The sequence below is a fragment of the Triturus cristatus genome, chromosome 12 (assembly GCF_964204655.1).
Source record: "Triturus cristatus chromosome 12, aTriCri1.1, whole genome shotgun sequence".
Lineage (NCBI taxonomy): Eukaryota > Metazoa > Chordata > Amphibia > Caudata > Salamandridae > Triturus > Triturus cristatus.
In genome coordinates this window covers 66145745-66165843 of record NC_140595.1, presented here as the reverse complement: position 1 = coordinate 66165843, position 20099 = coordinate 66145745, and the positions used below count along the sequence as shown (strand labels likewise).

General features: G+C 48.8%; 1 protein-coding gene across 1 annotated transcript in view; it reads right to left on the bottom strand.

The window, feature by feature from the left end:
• Positions 1-20099, bottom strand: part of MYO1F (myosin IF) — a 241106-nt gene that overhangs the window by 25508 nt on the left and 195499 nt on the right. The window contains exons 25-26 of the mRNA XM_085638355.1: positions 5865-5945; positions 2505-2700 (exon numbers count right to left, since the gene is read on the bottom strand). Coding sequence (XP_085494481.1) covers positions 2505-2700; positions 5865-5945 — 277 coding nt within the window. The remainder of the gene's footprint in view (positions 1-2504; positions 2701-5864; positions 5946-20099) is intronic.

The following is a 20099-nucleotide window of genomic DNA, read 5'->3' as shown; positions in this document are numbered from 1 at the left end:
CCTATAGCTTATTGTGCTATCAAAATGCTAACAAGACACTATCAGCTAAACCAAAAGCACATTCCACTAGAGATAAAATGGCTAGTGCTGCTTTATTGAGGAATATCCCTATACCAGATATTTGCAAAGCAGCCACATGGAGATCGGTTCACACATTTACCAATTTTATAAAATTTACCATTACTGCCTGGACTTTGATGCTAGAGCAGACGCTCAAGTAGGATAGGTCTCCCTCAGAAATGGCTACCTTAGTTCACCCTCTGTCCTCTCCACCTCTCATAGTATGGATGGACTTGCTACTCTCTTCGGTGCTTATCGCTATCAGTGGAAATCCCCTATGAGAAAAGGAATAGTTTCTTACCTGTAAATCCAGTTCTCTTGTAGGGGAATTTCCATTATAGTCATAAGCAACCCACCCTCCTCCCTGGTAGAGTGGACAGAGGTAACAGTGGGACCTAAATATTATCATGCATTGCCTCAAAAAAAACGGAAGCATCTGCCACCTGCTGAGTATGATGAGATACTGGTGGTCCCTGGGTTCTTAAAGGCACGGCCTTTATTTGTAGCTCTTATAATGACAGCCTATGGGGCTACACAGTCCTGCTCTCCTTCAACTCTATATTCTATCTAAAAGAGGTTTGTGAAAGAGATGTATGCTGTTTTATAAAAACATCGTGAAATTATACACATATACATTTCTCCTGGCCCTTATTTTCAAGTGCTTGATTCGGATTTGGCCATTGTAGCATATTCCTGTAGGCTACATAATCGTTTTCTTTCTTAAGTGACTCTGCAGGCCTTCCTGAAGAAATACAAACATCCACACTTCATAAAATATATTCTGAAAAAGTGCTCCGGGGTTCCCTCATGTGGGCGGGACTCATAAGTGCTTATGGCTATAATGTAAATTCCCCTAAGAGAGAACTGGAGTTACAGGTAAGGAACTATTCCTTCTTATCTGTTTTGTATTAAATAACATATTCCCAGGCAAGAAGGGCACAAGGAAAGGTAGAGCGGTTCTGTCTGTAAAAATTTGCACTTATTGTAGCAGGACACATGAACACTTTAATTAGTGCTTTGATATGTTAGGATTTCAGATGACTGAGATACAAGTCCCATTGGGATTTACAAGGTGTGTGTTAAATTGGCGGACACAGTATGCTTCACGTTGGGACTAACACCTGATTAAAAGAGTCACAAATCTCCATTTGAAACTATTAGGGGAACTGAGAAATTAACATCAAATGGACCACAAATGACCAATTCCTCATGTAATTTCTAATTTCTCAAGAGAAAGCTCAGAGTTCCATCTGTAATCCTCTTTAACTCTGCCTCTAGGACTGGACAGTACTCTCCAAATATCAATAACTTGGTGAGAGGGGTGACTTGGAGTCAGATGGCACTGAGGATCTGGCTCAGAAGCCCTCAGTTTGGTAATGTTTGTCTTGTTTATACAAACTGATGTAAACAGACTAATTTCAGTTAGGCAATGAAACAGTGTTGAGAGAGTGTGTGCACTGCTGAAGTAGACAACACACATTGTGAAAAGGACCTGCTCAATTCTAGCAATGGGATTTTAACTCATTGTAACATCTGCTTTACACACAGGAGTGCACCTTCTGCACATTGAGCATTGAGGAAAGACTATTGGAATACAGTAGCTTGTGGAATTAGGTCTTGAAGAAATCATGTGCCTTTAGATGTACAAATTAATAATCATGCTGACAGTTAGTATTTGCACAGATAAAAAGAAAGTATAGCCCTAACAGAAGGTTGTATTCCACAAACCATACCAACAAGTAAATTTGATTGAGCAGCAATGTTGTTTCCTGAAGGAGATACCTTTAAGAAGGAATTTGCACTGTTTGTTTCCATGGACCAAGTGCAGATATCTAGCATAATATTATCTTGTGTGAATGTATATTTTTTAGCCCTAGTAACAATAAGCCTCGATGCATGGTGTTAGTGGTTTGTTTTGTACTGCAGAATATAAATATGTAGTTTTCCTGAAATACTTTTGTGGAATGGAAGGTTTACATATGTTAGGGCTACTTGCCAGATTACTCCTTGTCATCCAGGGAAGCAATCTTACGATCGTAGGCTATGCTTTTACAAACCATTTTAATTTGGTAATGTGGCGCCTTGGTTAAAATGATTCAGTGAGTGAAGACCACAATTTTTCTATATTTGGCACTTAAATGGAATTCTATGCGGTTTCTTGAGTGACATCTGATGATTCTAGCATGTACTAATGGCAATATCTGTATATTTATGCTTCTACACCCTACCCTGTACGTCGTGGAAGATCAATAAATATGCTAAGTACCTTCAAAAGCCAGAAGTACCTGGGAAATTGTCCCCCGTGATAGGTGTGTCTGTTAGAGGAAACTACAGATATGTTACCATACAGCACTTAGAGAAGCCCTGTGCTGCAGTATTAGGAAGCACATGTTCTTGCAGTCACACATAATGCCACTCATATTCAAAACCATGTTCATGCTTACCCAGCAACACCCTGGTCAGGGACATTGAGAAATTCCATGTTATTTTCAGATGGTGGCCGTGGCCTGCTTTTCCTTGCAGACCCTTGCCTTGGCAGAGCAATAGGCATACGGTTCGTCTTCTGGGCTGTAGAATATGTTGGCACTCGTTGTTTGTTGGTGTTACCGGGAATATGGGGAGTCCCATTTCTGTGAGCACCTACATGAGAATAAAGTAAAAATGTCTCCATTGTCAATGACAACAATGTTTTTCTATTCTCACTTGAGATGTTTACTTGAAAGATGAGGTGAGAGCAAGGTGTTTAAATAACTGATGCCAAAATGTATTCCCTTTATTCATACATGTCCTTCTGACAGCGGGGAAGATTCAAAGTAACAGATTCATCCACATTTCCATTTATTTCAACACAAACGTATGTCTCCACGCATGAATCTGTCAGAAATGTCAGGGACAAAAGTGCATACAGGGTCTACTGTCCCCAACTATGGCCAGTTGCCACTGGTGCCCTAGGGCTCATCCTACTATGGGTCTGCAAACTCGGCCAAGTACACCCCTTCCACAATTACCCCAGGGCAGCGAGGACGAGCAGTCAAGTTTCTCCGGGAGATGGTGTGGGGGACAATGGCTCAGAAATGATCAGTCAACCAATAGACACAATAACGTATTGTCCAGCCAAGTGTTTGTCTTTTAGTCAAAAGAAAGAGCTATAATCTCTCAACAAAATGAAATTCTACGGAGTGGAGTAGAAATTATAATTGCAAAATGGTAATCCTGGTTTTGATCTGTAAGGCATTGACCCTCCTCAAGTACTCTCTCCCTGCTCTAATGGCTACAGTCAGTTCCAGGCAAACTGTGGGCGAAAGCATTAATTAGTCTGGGGCACAGACTACTTAAAGTTTACACCACTGATTAGATGCACAACTCAGTTCAATGTCTTTATTCCTTGCATTCACTCGGGCAAAAGAAAAATGTAAATCCATATGGCAGATTCTTCTGCACTTTCTAATCTCTTATTCTGGTTGCACGCTAAGTCCCACTTTTATCTGGATGGTGTTGATGATAGAAGCCTTGTCTCCATCATTCCTCATTTAAGTGTGTGGGTCTCTACCCTTTACTCACATGAATGCAGGCAGTACACTTCCACTGCCTGGGAAAGGTGTCCTCACTCTCCATCTTGTGCCATTCTAAGCGAGGACTTCTGAAATGGATCGTTTTGGCTTCAGTACCCAGATTCGTACCACCCACAGACTTTTATACCATATATGTCTTGCACATTCTCTGCACATACACACACACAGACTCTCTCTCTCTCTCTCATCATGCATACTGGATGTCAGCACAAGGTTCTGGCCGTTCACATTACAGCAGAACTTTACACCAGAGGGGTAGAGACAGCACTCTCTCCGACACAGAGAAAAATGTCTGGTCACACTAAAGGTTCCCAAAACAAGGAACACTGCCACCAGCGCTGGGACAGTAATCCAAATGCCCAATATGAGTGCATGCTTGTTACACTCCTACAGGCCACAGAAATGATTCTGGACCGCATATTATCAAGGACGGCCAGACCACTGCACAAAACACAAGATTACTGTGACACCATTGGCAAACAAAATGTCCGGATGCCATTTTAACACACTGTGGGGCACTCACGGCAGGGATGCATGCCTGTTTACCATGCACACAATATTCCCAGCCGAATGGAAGATTTTCAGTTGGCATCTACTTCTACATCATGTTCTAAAAGTTTCCTTCAACCGCCTAACCCCCCTGTTTTATTTCGGTGTACCCCCATATTTTATGGTCAGATTTCAAGCTTGTTTATTTCCAAAGTCTTCCAGAAGCAGATTTGCTGTTTGACTATTAGAAATGTATTACTAAAAGGAAAACATGGCTCAATAAATGTTCCCCAATTCTGCTTATAGAGCCCTCTAGAGCAAGTGTTTATGACTATTTTTCCTGGGGACTTAGTAGGGAAACCCACATTAGAGTTCTCATAGGTCAATCTCCTACTACAGCAGATGCGGCCATAGCGGCAGCTCCTCTGCTAAGGCGGAGGATCGTCACCCCATGGCTCTGCCAACAGTTTAAAAATAAAAAATAAAATGATAATAACTAATGCTATTATCATTTTAGTTTTCCTACCTGCTTAGGTGTGGGCGGGGTGGGTGGGGCTGAGCTGGCCACTGCAGGGGCCAGGGGGAGGAGTGTTAAGCACACTCTAAAGTGTGAAGACGGTTTGGTCGGCCCTCTTGGGCTGGTCTAACAGTCCTGAACACTTTGCATGTTGCCCACCAGGCTGCATTACACAGCTTGGTGGGGAACATGCATAGCCTCTCTGTCCCCGACCAATCACAACGCTGCTGTAAGGCAGTATTGTGATTGGCCAGGGGATTCTGGTAGGCTGCGATGACAGAGGAAAGACGGCGGCCGGCGGCACCCAGGTAAGCCCTTTTATTTTATTTTTTATTCCCCCCTCAGCTCCCCCCACCTCACCTCCCCCCTTCAGTAGCAGCCTCTACTGTGTGGCCAGCAGACTTTAAAGGGGAACTGGGAACTCAGCAAATTTTTAACTGGTGAGCTGGCCAGTCAGCTCGCTGCAATCTCCTAGAGCAGTCTTAGTTGCTGAAAGTCCTCGCAGATGGGTACTCACCTTTAATACAGGTCTTCTAAACATGGACCTCACCATCACCATATTAATTAAAGCAGGACTTTGGGTTGGGAAGTATGATTTCTTTCCGTAACATCATGCAGTCTACAGTTGCTCTTAATAAGTATCGAAGGCTAAAACGTAGCTACTGCAACGACATCAAAACACTGAAGAAATGTTTTCAAAATGACTCCTGGTTGGTAAATGAATAAAACAAGTACAAATGCATTTTTTAGGGCAAAGCCAGAAGGAGATATTTCTTCCAAAGTTTACGATGGCCAGCAAAAGGTTATACTTGTGTTCTGAAAGACTATTATGGGTGGCCATGATACATATATGTCAGCTGATCTTTAATGCCAAGCACACTTGTTCAACAGATAACTAAATACAGTGAATAGGTAATGATCAAGGGGTGACTTTAATTTGGGGATATAGTTGTACCTAGAGAGCTTCGCAGATCATGACTGGGACCAGTAATTTTTAACAGTACTGATTTTTGTTTAGGAATGAATCAATTGTTTTGTTGTAATATGTTTGCAATTGTTTTTTTTTTAGCTAAACAAAGGGTGTGTTTTTTCGGAACTGGGTTACTGTGCCATTACTTGGCTGAAGAAATCTGGCAGGGAGACCATGGATTTGTTAATTCCCTTCCCTACATACCCGCCCACGAAGGATCTCTGAAGATAGAGATACCTGGTGCTATTTGCCTTACCTCCCGGAGGTGGGGGCGCGGATCTGGAAGGCGGCTCTCTTCGGACTCCTCTGCTCTGGGGAATTCCTTTTCTTGTAGGCTCTGTCAGATAAACATTGAACATGGTTCAGTGACGTCATCCAAATTTCAGCACCATCTGTGGCAAGTCAGCAGTCAGTTAAAAATGCTGCTTTTGGTCTTTCTTTTCTATATGCATAGGCGCTAAATTACTTTGAAATGTTTTTGTGTACATTGAAAAAACACACTGCACATTTTTCTAAAGAATTCTGTGAACAGATTGAAAGAGCGCTGAGTGTAACATTTTACAAAGTCCTGGAAAGAATCATTACAAGAGTCTGAATAGTTACAAAGCTTGATGTGAATCCACTATTTCTTCTTCAGAATCATAAACCCAGTATATATTGCATTTTGAGGCCAATAGCACATCTGAGCACGAGACAAAGGGCCTTATGTAGGTAAATTACATTTACCGATTCTTAAATACCGAATTTTACCGATTCGGTATTCATGAATCGGTAAATGTAATGTAGGTAAAAAAATACCGATTCGGTAAGTGTCGGTATTTTAGAATCGGTATTTACCGATTCGGTAATGGTAACCTGTATCTCATTGATTCCTATGGGCCAGGAGGCCCATAGGAATCAATGGGAAGCCAGTTACCATTACCGAATCGGTAAATACCAAATCGGTAATGGGGGGAGCTCAATCAAGGGTGGCAGGGTGTCACATTGACACCCTGTTGCACCCCTGATTCCTGCATGTGTGCACATGTGGCACACATACATGCCCTGAGGGCATGTGTGTCTGCCACATTGCACACATCTAAGGGCCAAATAATGCATTTACAGAGACATTCGTCATTTACCACCAACCTTCAGTTGGTGGTAAATAACGAATCCCCACACCCACCACACACTCCCCCTACATCTCATTTCTGTATTCGGTATTTACCGAATCGGTAAAATTACCGATTCGGTAATTTTACCGATTCGGTAAATTACCGAATACAGAAATGATCCCCCTACATCTCAAAAGCCTAAATACCGGTCGGTAACAGTATATTTACCGAAAATCGGCCGTTACCGACCGGTATTGGGCTACCTACATATGGCCCAAAGTTTACAAATAATGAGTAGGCAAAAATACCATAGAATTGCCTTTAAAAAAAATAACAAAAAAAGTATAACTTTATTTACCATTTAGCACAGCATAGCAATACAGGCGTAGAAGTTCACTGTCAATGACTTTACAATGGAGAGCAGTAATATGGAAGCATCAAACATCAAAACACATGATTGATATGGAGTATATCTGTTAGATGACATAGATCAGCTAGGCATAGAAAAATAAATAAACAGCAGACCTGAAGGCCCAACCTCCTACCCCGAAAACAATCAAGCGTCTCCCAGCAATAGGTATATAGGCCCACTCGTATCCAACCACCACAGACGAGACGACATAGTCAGTGAGTCACAAGTACTGTAGGATAATGCAGAGCAGAGGAAATAAAACCGTGAAGAGAAAAAAACTGGTCACTCCACCCCCGCAGGATCAATGCCCCGTTCTAGTTGTGAGACGATGGCTCGTCGAGCAGTTTCCATATAGGATCTGTATGGTCACCAGATGTCCTTGGGACTGGAAGAGCTAGGCAGAGTGTTTGAGTATAGTTCATTGTTGATGTTGCAATGAGCCAGACTGTTCAACCAGCCTTGCAGAGTGGGAGTTGACTTGCGGACCCAGAGAATAGCTATTTCTCTTTTGGGCAGTAGCAGACGGAGGGCTGCAAACCTCCAGACGCTCTTAGGGAACTTTACCACATACCCGAGCAGTGCCACTTCAGGTGTGGGGATGAGAGTCAGCGCGGTCATGTCGCCTAGTGTACAATGCACCCCCTCCCAGAATGACTGTAGTTTTCTGCAGGACCACGTGAGGTGTGCAAAATCGACGTAAGGGGCGTCGCACTTGCGTATTGTGTGGGGTCTGGACGGGTCCAGTCTATGGGCTTTGGCAGGGGTGATGTACATTATGCGTAAGAATTTAAAGTGTAATAGTTTATGCCTACTATTTAGTGATACTTCCTTCGTCACAGCATAGCATTTAGTCCACTGATCGTCTGTGATTGGGTGGCCTAAGTCTTCTTCCCAACGTTTGCAGATCTTGTCTTCATTGACAGGGATCATTCTGGCGCATGTCTTATACAGTTTAGATATAAGATGAACCCCACTCTCGTTTTCAATAACGAGCGAAAGTGGGGCGAACGAGTCAGGCTCAATGGGAAAAACCAGGCAACGTGGCTCGAAGAGCCGAACGAATCCAGCCTAGTACAAAGCTGTCTATAAATGTGGCGTCGTAGAAGCGGACATTCTCCGTCATGGAGAAGATGTGGCCATCAGGATATAAATTGCCCAGTTTAGAGATCTTGAACTTGGCCAAAGTGTGCTGCACCAGTTTTTCACCGGTGATTGGCATCCAGCGGGAATTGAGGATCGGTAGAGCAGAGGCATATAGTGTGGAGGCGCCGAGGATTAGTCGCAGCTTATCCAAGGCCCAGCTGGTAGTGGAAACAGTCTGGATATCATTAGGGTCTCTGGGTACGCCCTTGGGTAATACAGTGGAAAACCGCTCAGGGAGGACAAAATCTGCCTCAGGGCGGAGGAAGGGAATCCTAGCGTCAGGGTGGAACCATGCAAAGGCATAACAGCATTGGGCCACAAGATAATACAAGTGGAAATCTGGCACCCCAAACCCTTCCCTCTCATACGGTAGAGTGAGCACCTGCCAGTATACGCTGGCTTGTTTGCCCCCCCAAACCAATTTAATAAGGTGTGATCGTAACGTCAAGAAGAAACTGTTCGGGAGGGGTATGGGAATATTGTTAAAGAGATATAAAATGTGGGGAGAACCACCATCTTAATAACGGCCACTCTGCCGGCGATAGATAATGGCAACCGCAACCATCTTTCCACTTGAGCTTCGAGGGTGCTGATTGCCTGCCCATAGTTGAGGCGGAGAATCTGGGCGGCGTCAAGATGGATGTGTATGCACCATTCGTGGGGGAATTCACAGTCCCACTGAGTCGTACTGGAGGAGGTTTAGGGGAAAATAACCGACGTGCGCCAATTGATGCTCAGGCCTGAGTATTGACCCAAACCGTGCATCTCTCTGATGAGCGGTTCTAAGTTAACCTGGGGTTCTCTGACAAAGAGGATGGTGCCATCTGCGTAGAGTGAGACTAGTAGAGGGCTGGTGTTGAATTGTAGGCCTCTCTGCAGATGTCTTTCCTGGAAATGTCGAATTAAAGGGTCCATGGCTAGGATGAACAATAAGGGGGACAGAGGACAGCCCTGTCAGGTGCCGCGGGATAAAGAGAAGGGATGGGAGAGCGTGCCATTCAGGTGCAGTCTCGCCGTAGGCTGACAATATAGTAGTGCAGTGGTGAATATGAATCCCACAGGCATTCCCATACGGCGCATGACCTACACGAAGAAAGGCCACTCCAACGAATTGAAGGCCTTCTCAGTGTCCAATAATATTGCGGCGGCAGGGACTTCTGGATTAATCCTGTGGAGGACCGAACAGAGCGTCTGGAGATTCAATGAGTTCGATCGACGGGGAACGAAGCCGGATTGGGCCGGCGAGATAATTAATCCCATCAGCTGGGACAGACGATTGGTGATTATCTTAGCAAAAATTTTGTAATCCATATTTAGTAGGGACAAAGGTCTGTAAGACCCACATAACAACGGGTCTTTGCCCGTTTTGGGGAGAAGTATGACGACCGCTTCACGAAGAGTGGGGGGAAGTATGTGTTTCTCGAGGGCCTCTGCGTACACTTTGATTAGATGTGGCACCAGTAGTTCTTTGTAAGCCATATAAAACTCCCCCGTGAAGCCGTCCAGCCCAGGGACGGATGAACATCGGAGGGTGTCAATGGCTCCAAGGACATCTGCCTCAGAGATCGGCACCGCTAAGAAATCCTGCATATCTTCTTCCAAGTAGACCAGTGCAATCTCAGATAAGTAAGCTTCCTGAGCCGTGGGATCACGTCCCACTTTGGAGGTGTAAAGTGATGTGAAGTAATCAAGAAATATGTCGTGAATGTCCGAGGTGCCAGTGAGCACCTGGTCTGTTGAGGTACGCTGTTCGGTGACATAGGCCCTGCTGTATGGGGACGAAGCATCTGGGCCATCATTCGGCCTGGACGCTCTCCTTCGCAGTATCGCCGAGCAGTTTGATATTTGCCCAAATAAAGTATCTTGCGATCTACAGTGTCCCTATATTTGGTGAGGAGGGCCAATCGTTTCCCCGCCTTGTCCGGGTTAGGGGTGTTTGTATTTCGGTTGTCCATTTCTGTCAGGTTGCGTTCTAAGCGAGAGAGGGTGTTACGGAGATCCTTGAGCACTCCAGCATGCTTGACGATACAAACGCCTCTGATGTATGCCTTGAAACCTTCCCATAGAACCGTCCAGGTGTCGACCGAGCCCGTATTAAGAGAGAAGTAGTCTTCAATGGCCTTGCGTACTTCAGTATGGAAAAGGGCATCATTGAGGGTGCGACTGGGGAAGCGCCATAGCCGTTCATACCCTTCTGGACGGGGTACACTAAGGAGAGAGTTATCAGAGTAAGTTCTTGGGAGAGTCAGGAGGGAATGGACCTAGCTGGAGATGCCAGGGGAAACAAGCCAGTAATCGATTCTAGTCCAGGTGTTGTGTTGGCCAGCGTAGTGAGTATATTCGGTGTGAGATGGGTTGCACTTGCGCCAAATGTCTAATAGAGAGAATTGCTCGTAGAGATCAAGAAGGGTGCGGCGCGCACCTGGTTTAGTGCCGGAGGAGCCCGCAGTGCTATCTACTGCGGGATTAAGGAGCAGATTGAAGTCTCCCCCCCACTAATAATAGGATAGGGTCTATTTTAGAAAGCTGGGCTTGCAAAGTGTGAAAGAATTCTGGGGAGTCAGTGTTCGGGGCATACATACACACCAAAGCTGCACTGTGACCCATTAGTGACCCAGTGACAATGAGGTATCTACCCTCGTTGTCCGTTACAACTGAGCGGGGGCTGAAAGAAACCCTTTTGTGGATGAGAATCGCCGTGCCCCTAGCATAGTTGCTGAAGTTGGCAAAATACCTGTGCGCTCCCCAGCTTGCAGCGAAACGAGTAGAGTCGGATTAGGTCAATGCGTTTTCTGAAGAAAGGCAATGTCCATGCTGTTTCAAATAAGATAATGGATGACATGTCATCTCTTACGATTATCATTGAGACCCCTGACCTTCCAGGACATCAAGGACAGACCAGAAAAACCTTCAATTTTACCCAGCTGAGCCATCCGTTAGTTGTGGTATGGATGACAAGTACAAGCTCCAACAGTGAACTGCAAACCATGACAGTGTATCAAACGGAAAAGCACCATAAATGGCAGTGCAATAACAATTATCCCCCCCCCCACCCCCACCCACCCTTACTACAAAAAAAGCAAGGCAGACCCCTAACAAATAACAAATTGTGAGGTACCAATTGACTTTACAGTGGAATGAGAAAACCCTGAAACAGTACATCAGTGAATCCAGAAACAACCCCAGGGTGTACACCATGAGAGGTGGCAACGCCACGTCAAACAACCAGCTATTTGAAACAGTTCGGTTAGATGCATAACATTATCCCAGTTCAGGTCTGCTAGATGAGAGAAAGGGCAGCGCAGCAGCGTTAGCCATTTCCGGACCCAGAGAAGAGTTCCATGCTTGCGTCGGAGACGCTGTGTGGAGGAGAAGGTCTACCATCGGCCGCACCTATCTGAGTGTTAGTGTGTTTATATGCATGGCAGAATCCTTGTACCGCAGTGGGGTTATCAAAGATGCGAGGTCGGTGTTAGAAATGGGATTTCTGGCTGGCTAGGGCTTGCGCCAAAGCCAGACAGAAACGTCAGGGGACCCTCGGTCACCCTCTCACTCCTGCTCCACTGAGCCAGGCAGTGAGCCCCTACACCCTCCTCGCTATCCTGGGACCTAGCTGGGCTACACTGAGCCTCTTCCACCACGCTGGGCTGGAAGATACCTGACCCACTACTTTTGGAGTCACTCCCTAATGACTCTAGAGAACCTCTAGCCCTTTCCCAGCGCTCTGCTTCATCTCCAAGCTCAAATGGGGCAGACACCCCACACCCCAACAGGTGTTGGCGCAACCCCGGTGCACAACAATTGAGCAGGTGTTCTCTGAGAATCAGATCACACAGTTTATCATAATCAGATTCTGCGGGAACTCTTATCCAATCAAACAGTGCATCCTCACATTCATCCACAAACTCCTCCCAAGACTGGTGAGACAGTTTCCTACTGCCCCTGAACTTCAACCTTAACTCCTCCTCCTGGGGAACAGGTACCAGACTGGGGGGACTGGGATTGGGATTTCCTACACTGGAATCTACATCGCTACTACCACTGGACTCAACCCTCCCTGGGGAGTCCAGAAAACCACAACTGCGCTCAGGGGATAACCTACCCTCCAGAGCTAGTTTCTCTCTAGCAAAGGCCCTCTCAGCCTCCGCCATCTGTCCTTTGACCTCCAGCTGCGCCATCGCCTGGGCATGCTGCAACCTGAGCTTTTCTAACGTCAGCTGGTGCTCCCTTTCTTTCCTCCTATCTTCCCACTCCTCTGGGGACAGGGAAAGGGATGAGGCGCTGCCTCCTACTCTGGACCCAGCAAGGGACGCCCTACCTATGGGGTCTTCACTCTCTACTGGCGTCCAGGTATTGTCATCCTCTACCTCCTCTTCTGAATCTTCAGGGCTCCCCACAGACCCACCACCCTCCAGGTGTGAGGCCTGGGCCCTTTCCGTACTGCGCTCAAGATCCCTTTGCCTCTTAACCCACTGGATCATGTGGCCCCTAAGTTCACACATAGTGTCTGACTCTCTCACCCCTATGCCTCTCTCTCTACAGAACCTTTCCAACTCCTGCATACTGTAATAAATTAGATCACTGAGATCAAAAGCAGGCTCCATTCTGGCAGACGTTCTAGAGAAAAGATCACACAGGGAACCTAGGGGTCTGCGTTTCACACAGGAGCACACAATTCACAAAAAGATTCAGCAAGCTCTCTAACCCAGAGAACTCACACTCACTTGCCTAGTGCCACACACCATTCATCCACACACACAACCCTCCCCTCGGACTGGTAAGGCAGTTTCTACCACCCCTGATTCCTCAACCTGACCACCACGTGACACAGGTACCAACTCTGGGCGCAGGGCGGGGGACAAATGTACAGGACACTATTACGCTGCCACCACTGGATCCCACCCTCTGGTGAATCCAGAAACACAATGCACTAAGGGGGATGATCTACCCTCCCGAGCTAGGGACACCTAACTCACAGTGCACAAAAACACATTTCCACAGAAATGACAATTAAAAACAAACTTAGAACAATAATCCCTATACCATGTGATTTATCTAAATGCAGAGTTTTGTAGTGCGGCCAGTTGCCGCTGCGGTACAGCGCAAACGCAAGTCCAAATCCCACCGCTGATCACCAATGTTAGAAATGGGATTTCTGGCTGGCTAGGGCTTGCGCCAAAGCCAGACAGAAACCACCACTCTAGTCAGGGCAAGGAAGTTACACGCCAAAGATAACCCCTGCTCACCCCCTTGGTAGCTTGGCACGAGCAGACAGGCTTATCTCTGAGGCGATGTGTAAAGCGTTTGCGCGCGTACCCAGCAACAACACCCAAGGCCCACCACAAAGGAAACTCCACACAAGGTATTCTATAAAAATAGCCTTTGTATTATACACAACACATTAGATAAAAACACACACTCTACAATGTGCCAGCAGGCACGGGCAGAATTTACAAGGGATTATATGTACAGGGGACAGGGCCACATGGACCGCTGTCCGGAATTAGCACTCTTAGAACATAGCACTTGGAACATAGGAAATAAAATTACTGTTGCACAAAATTACACCTAGCACACAACCAGTCACTACTGGTATCAGGTAAGTACCACCTACGCAACCCTAACCACCTTAGGAAAATATTGCGCAGGGAATCAGGACCTCACTAGCACCACCTGTACTAGGGAGAAAACAACCACCTAAGTATCAATATACCTGTAGGGGTCTAAGCACATAAACACATGATGCATAACATTCAGAGGTGTAGGGAAGGAAAACACATGATGCCTAAAATACATTCAGCGGTGTAAGGACAAGGCACATGACGCATAAAAACACATTCAGAGGTGCAGGTAGGAACAACTGCGCAAAAACTCACATTAGCCACCACCTGTGGCAGTCCCTAGGCCAACTGGCCTCTCATGGGCTCCAGCGCCCGTTGTCCACAGAGTCAGGGCAAGATTGCGCAGGATGCACAGTCTAGAACGTAAAGCAACAGGGCACAACCTAAACGTTGCAGCTGCCCACTAAGTGCTGGGCAGCTGGGAAAAAGAACCTGGCACCGGCGTGCCTCTTGAGCCCTCTCTGGGCTCTGAACGATCAAGCAATGCCCCCGTTAGAGCCTCACAGGCTCAATAAACAAATGTGCCCCTCTGAATAACGTCGGAGCGGCCCACTGCCTTCCGGGGCCGCTCTGGTCATGGACGAAATGCCCCCGTAGGTTTAGAGCCTCCCTGGGCTCTTCTAACAACAAGGAGTGCCTCGTTGGAGCTTTGACGGGGCTCTGAAGAACGAGAATGTCCCCCGACGTTGGAGCCTCGGCGGGCTCGTGCACAAATGTGGGGGGTAACGTTGGAGCGGCCCGCTGCCTTCCGGGGCCGCTCTGCGCCTCAAAAGAACTGCCCCCGTATGCGGGGGAGCCTCGTGGGCTCCCAGGTAAAGAATGCTGCCCCTAACGTTGGAGTCTCGGCGGACTCTAATCCCAGCAATGCACCAATGCCCCCGTGGTTGGAGCGCACCCCCCCGTTCACCAGCCAGCTAGGAGCCCCCTCCACTCACCGGGACTGCTGCTCCGGTCTCGGCGGCGCGGCTCTTCCTTTCGCCCGGGCCCCCTCCTGGGACCCGGGACTTGGTGAGCGGAGTCTGCCGGGCTCACAGCTTCCGGATTCCCCTCCTCCTCTGGCCAGTGCAGGAGCGCGAGGTGGGCTCTCGTCGCTTCCTGCTTCAAAGTCCCGCCCACGTCCCAGTCAGCGTTGCCTGACTTCCTGGGCTGCGGCGGTGAGTTGCGATTGCGGTGACGCGGGGTGGGCACCCGCGAGGGGGGGTGAAATTCAATACAGCAAGGTCCCTGGCGGGGTGGGCACCCGCTAGGGATATTAATTTACCGATAAGCGGGGTAGGCTCCCGCAAGCACCACAATGCGGTATACGGCGGGGTGGGCACCCGCCGTAAGAATAAGCAAATAAGCGGGGTGGGCACCCGCAAGCAGTTACGGCAATGTCCCTGGCAGGGTGGGCACCTGCCAGGAGACTCTAGAATCGGCAGATACGGGGCAAACGCCGGGTGGGCACCGGCTTTTTAGAAATAAAAGCGCTCCTGAGCGCTAAAGGAAAAGGAAAGCGCTTCCAGGCGCTAGAGGTGAAAAATAAAGCGCTCCCAGCGCTTCAGGGCACACAATCAGCAAAAGTCCAGGCAAGTTCTCCCCTGCATGCAGCAGGGCAGGGGTGGGGGCAAGGCTGGACCCAGAGCCAGCTCACTGGGCCTCCAGGCAGGGAGGTAGTCCAGGTGGCGGTCCTCTGGTCCAGCAGCAGCAGCCCCCCTCAGGCAGGATCCTGGCAAAGAACCGTTTCTGTGGGGACACAGCCCCATTTTTATACAGACAAACCCTTTGTTCTGGGTTCAGGGTGAGGGGGAAAACCAGTCGCAGCTGGTTGGGGAGCACCCTTGATGTGCTCAGCCCCTCACTCTATTCATTGGCAGGGCTAGGGTCGTCAGTCGCACCGCAGGGGGCGGGGCCAGCATTGTGTGTGGAAAACCCTGTCCTATTCAGGACCCAGGTGTACTCCTCCCACCCATCTAGCTGCTGATCTCCCCATTCACCACTGGGTGACTCATCCTGACTCTGGGGAATCCCTAGCCCGTCACATGACATGACCAGCCAATCACGCGACAGACACACTGCACACAGAAGTGCCCACCTCTAGAAGTGGCACTTCCACACTAGGTACATGCACGCCGCACACATCATCGCGCAGCATTCACTCCCACGAGTCCGCACATACCAAACTCGGGCCTGCACACCCCACGCATCAGGAACTACGGGGGACACATACATTCCCCATGCATTCCTATGGGAGGGCAGGCCTATCTCACCACATGCACTCAGAGTGTGCACGCACTTTACCCTGGGACACAGGGAAAGTGCGCAGGAACCAAACAAATCACCACACCAAGTCATCAGTAAAAAGCAAAAAAAGTTCAGGGGTGAACCTGCCAGAAGGGCCAAGTCCAACAGTCGGCCATTAACATCAATTCTCAATCTGGCAGGGTATAACATGCCATATTTCAGCCCTAAGTTCCTGAGTGTGGCCTTGACCCCATTATATTTGCGGCGGGCCTCTTGCACCATGATGGTAAAGTTGGGGTAGAATGAAAGTTTGGAGCCCTGCCAAGTTGTGTCCCTGCGTTCTCTGGTGAGGCGCAGTGCAGTATCGCGGTCCCGGAAGTTCATAATGCGGGCGTTGATAGGTCTTGGAGGGCAGCCCAGGTTGGGCCGGGGCCCTAGGGTGCGGTGAGCGCGCTCGACTACGAAACCGGGTGTAAAGGATTCTTTCCCCAACAGGTCAGCCAGTAAAGTCTCCACAAAGAGGTCAAGGTGACCCGTGGCGGTGGTCTCTGGAACTCCCAGGATACGGACATTGTTGCGCCTACTGCGTGCTTCGAGGTCTTTGTTCTTTGTTCTTGATTGCCACTTCTTTGAGGATGCTCTCCACCCGCTCTAGCCTCTTAAGGGACTGCGGGGAACCATCGTCAATGTCTGAGATGCACGCCTCAGCCACATCTAGGCGCCTGTCGTGCACTTGGATCTTGGCCCCCAGGCTCTCAAGGCTCTTGTCAAGGGCGTCAAATCGCCCATCCAGTGCACTAAAGCCCTCTCTCATCTCCTGCAACAGGGAAGTGGATGAGGCCGAGGGGTCTTCAACACGATCCATAACTGGCCTGCCCTCCGCCATGCTGGCGCAGTGCTCTGGGATCTTGTCTGCGAGCCATTCAAGGCCTCGGGGAGAATGCAGGTGTAAAATGGGGAGCCAGGGCCCAGCGCGCCGTGGCCACACCCAGGCTGAAGTGGGGGTCAGCGGAGGGCGGAGGGGGGAGGGTGTCAAGAGGGACCCACGCCCGGAGCACTCACCGCAGTTGTGGAGGACCGCTTCCGCTATCTAGCAGTCCCGGGCTGCGGCATCTCGTTAGTCGGGCCGCGTAGGACGAGGCATGGTTCGAGGCCTGGTGACACTCCGCCCCTATTCCTCCAAACAGCAGTCTTTCATGAACGGGGGCTCCAAACTCCGGGAAAGTGGGACCATCGGGCTCTTCATATGTTCGGCTGTCCGTAGATGTCGAGCAGGAGGCGGTCACTGCAGCATTTTATGGGGATATCGCCCAGAGCTGGGGAAGTTCGAAGAAGCTTCAGTGCCGCGCGGCCATCTTGGTCGGCAGCATGCCCACGCCCCTAGAATTGCCTTTTTAGATTCTAACTCATTTTGCTGAATAGCACACTAAATGACCAAAAAGAAACATAAACATAATCACAGTGAGCCTGATTTAAAGTTTGGTGGACTGAGAAACATGACGGCATACCCTGTCCGTCCACCCTGTTCGGGTTTGGATGTACCCTTTCTCTGACAGTGGTTCCCACTCTGGCTTTAGCATTGGGAAACTTGCTCTTACTGCCATACGTAGAAGGGGCTGTCGAAATAAGGACATCAGCATGCCCAGCCTGTTTAGGGTGAATAATCTTATGTATTTCTGTACAGACAGAAAAAAGTAATGACCCCCACCACATCCTGGGAGAAAACTCCCCGGGTGCGGGGAAGGCATTCTATTTTTTGTTTTTCAGAAGCAAACTCTGCTTTTGGAGATTATGTCTAAAAACCAAAAGTTTGGTGAATGGGCTTCTAACAGCGAGCGTCCACCAAACTTGTAGTGTCCATGATAACAGTTCTTCTGAAGGCACAGAGGTAACTGCTGAGCCGGTGGTGCTCTCTAAAGTTGGCAGGTGGTAGTCTATTTTTTTGTGAATCATAAGGAGATTTTTGAGAGCACATGCAGGCCTCACTAGCATTTATTGGAGCTGTACGGTTCATGCCTTGGAGCATCCCTGTGATGCTTGTCATGTCCGCACCTTACCTCACCTTACACCAAAACATGCAGTAGGAGCATTTTTTTAATCTCCCTTTATCTGATAACATACTTCTCAGTTCCCTCTCAGAAAAAGCGAGAACCCAGCTAAAGCCATTATGGATGGCTTATACAGCCAGTGAGTTCAAGCACTCTATTGCCAAACAAAGACACAACCAGTCTACTAAGCATAGTGCACACAGTGTCACTGGGAGGGTTTTAATCAACTACCAGACAAAAGAGTTGATTCACAAATATATTGCAAACTGTTCGATTGTTGGTAAACCCCTTGGTTTCTGTGTCGGTGTTTGAATTTCCTGACTCCGAAGCGGTCCCTCGGAGTATTCCTGAAACACCGTCGTGACTTTCCATGTACTCCGGTGCAAAGGCACTTGAACACGTGTAATGTACCTAGTGTAAAATTACATATGTGAAAAGGTCTTTTCCTCTTTGAACTCTTGCTCCATTTTGAGGATGGTGATTTACAGTGATCCCAAGGCAAACCTACCTGCTCTGCCATTGGGAACGTTATTTCAGCGGAGCTGACTTAACTAGAAGTGGCGTAAGACAGGCCTTCCAATTAAGGGCAGCCAATTCAACATAATTTCTACTGATGGCCCTTTTTGACGGACTGAAATTGAAATTGAAATCAAGGCAGTCTACAATTGAAAATGTTTTAATTGTCTCACACAATTTAAGAAAACAGTCTTGAAAACAGGTCTTTCAAATTGGCCTCCAATTTACGGTCCCATATGGTTCAACCTCAAAAGCTATTATCAAGAATAAAGCCGGGGGGCGTGGCTAGCTGCCAGGCAAGATGGCCGCAGCCTGAAGGAGCTCCGAGGGTGAGGCCGACTCCCCTTTCATCCGTACACTAATCCGTGGCATAAACTGTGCCCAAGTACCAGAGGCTGCGAGCCTGAACGAAGCGACGCCGCCTGAGCCGACCTGGAGGTCTCTCCGTGATCCGGAACACGGTCAGTGCCGACCCGACATTTGCGACCTGGGCCGCCGGCTGAGACCGGGGCCTCGATTTGGCGGAGGGACCCGGGCGCGGTGCGGCAGGCTTAAAACCCGCCCGCGGGGGGCGCCGGAGGCCTGGCAACTCAGCGAGGTGGCCTGGCGGGCGCATGAGGCACGACTGATCCGACCACTGCACTGGCGCCGTGCACCTACGGCGGGACAGGCACGGCACTGAGGCGGGACATGCACAGCACTGAGGCGATACAATGGGGGACCGCCCCGCGACAGTGACACGGGTCCGACGGTGGACCCCTTGTAGGACTGCATCACAAGCTTCAGGAGGCGGCCCTGGCAGGGGGCTGGTGCCGACATACTCTGGGGAAGAACTACTTGCCCACATTGCCTCTGGATCATGGTAGACGGAGAGAGTGGGCGAGACACAATCCGTGGCATCGCCAGCTGAGGATGTCCTTCGCCCCCCTGCGCCGGCACCCATAGGTATGCCACGTGAACCGCGCTGCATGACCAGAGGGGTTGAGTGGAAACGAACAGCAGCGAGCGGGAGTTTGAGGCCCCAGATGACCTGAAGGTGTGCCTGCAGACGTAGTTCTGGCAAGGGAGGGGTGCTACCTGTCCAGGACTGCGACGTCGCTGCACTTTGAACTGCGTGGCGAGCGAGGGTGTCTATCCAGAGCTCCCCGATCCCCCAACCGACCAGTAAGGCGCAGAGGAAACGCGGAACTACATCCACCTGCCCAGAAATGAGTGGGAAAGGGAATCGTACGCACCAGCAGGGTAAACTGGATAAGTACGCGTACAGTAAAGACTCTTCCACAATGCCGGAGCGAAATAGGCGAGCAGAAAAGGTCGTGGAGGAGGCCGAGGCACCTAAAGTGACGCTGGAGGACATTATGGCAGCTCTTACTAAAGTGCAAACCACAGTGGGGTCTATTTCTACGGATGTGTCCCTCCTCAGAGCGGATTTCC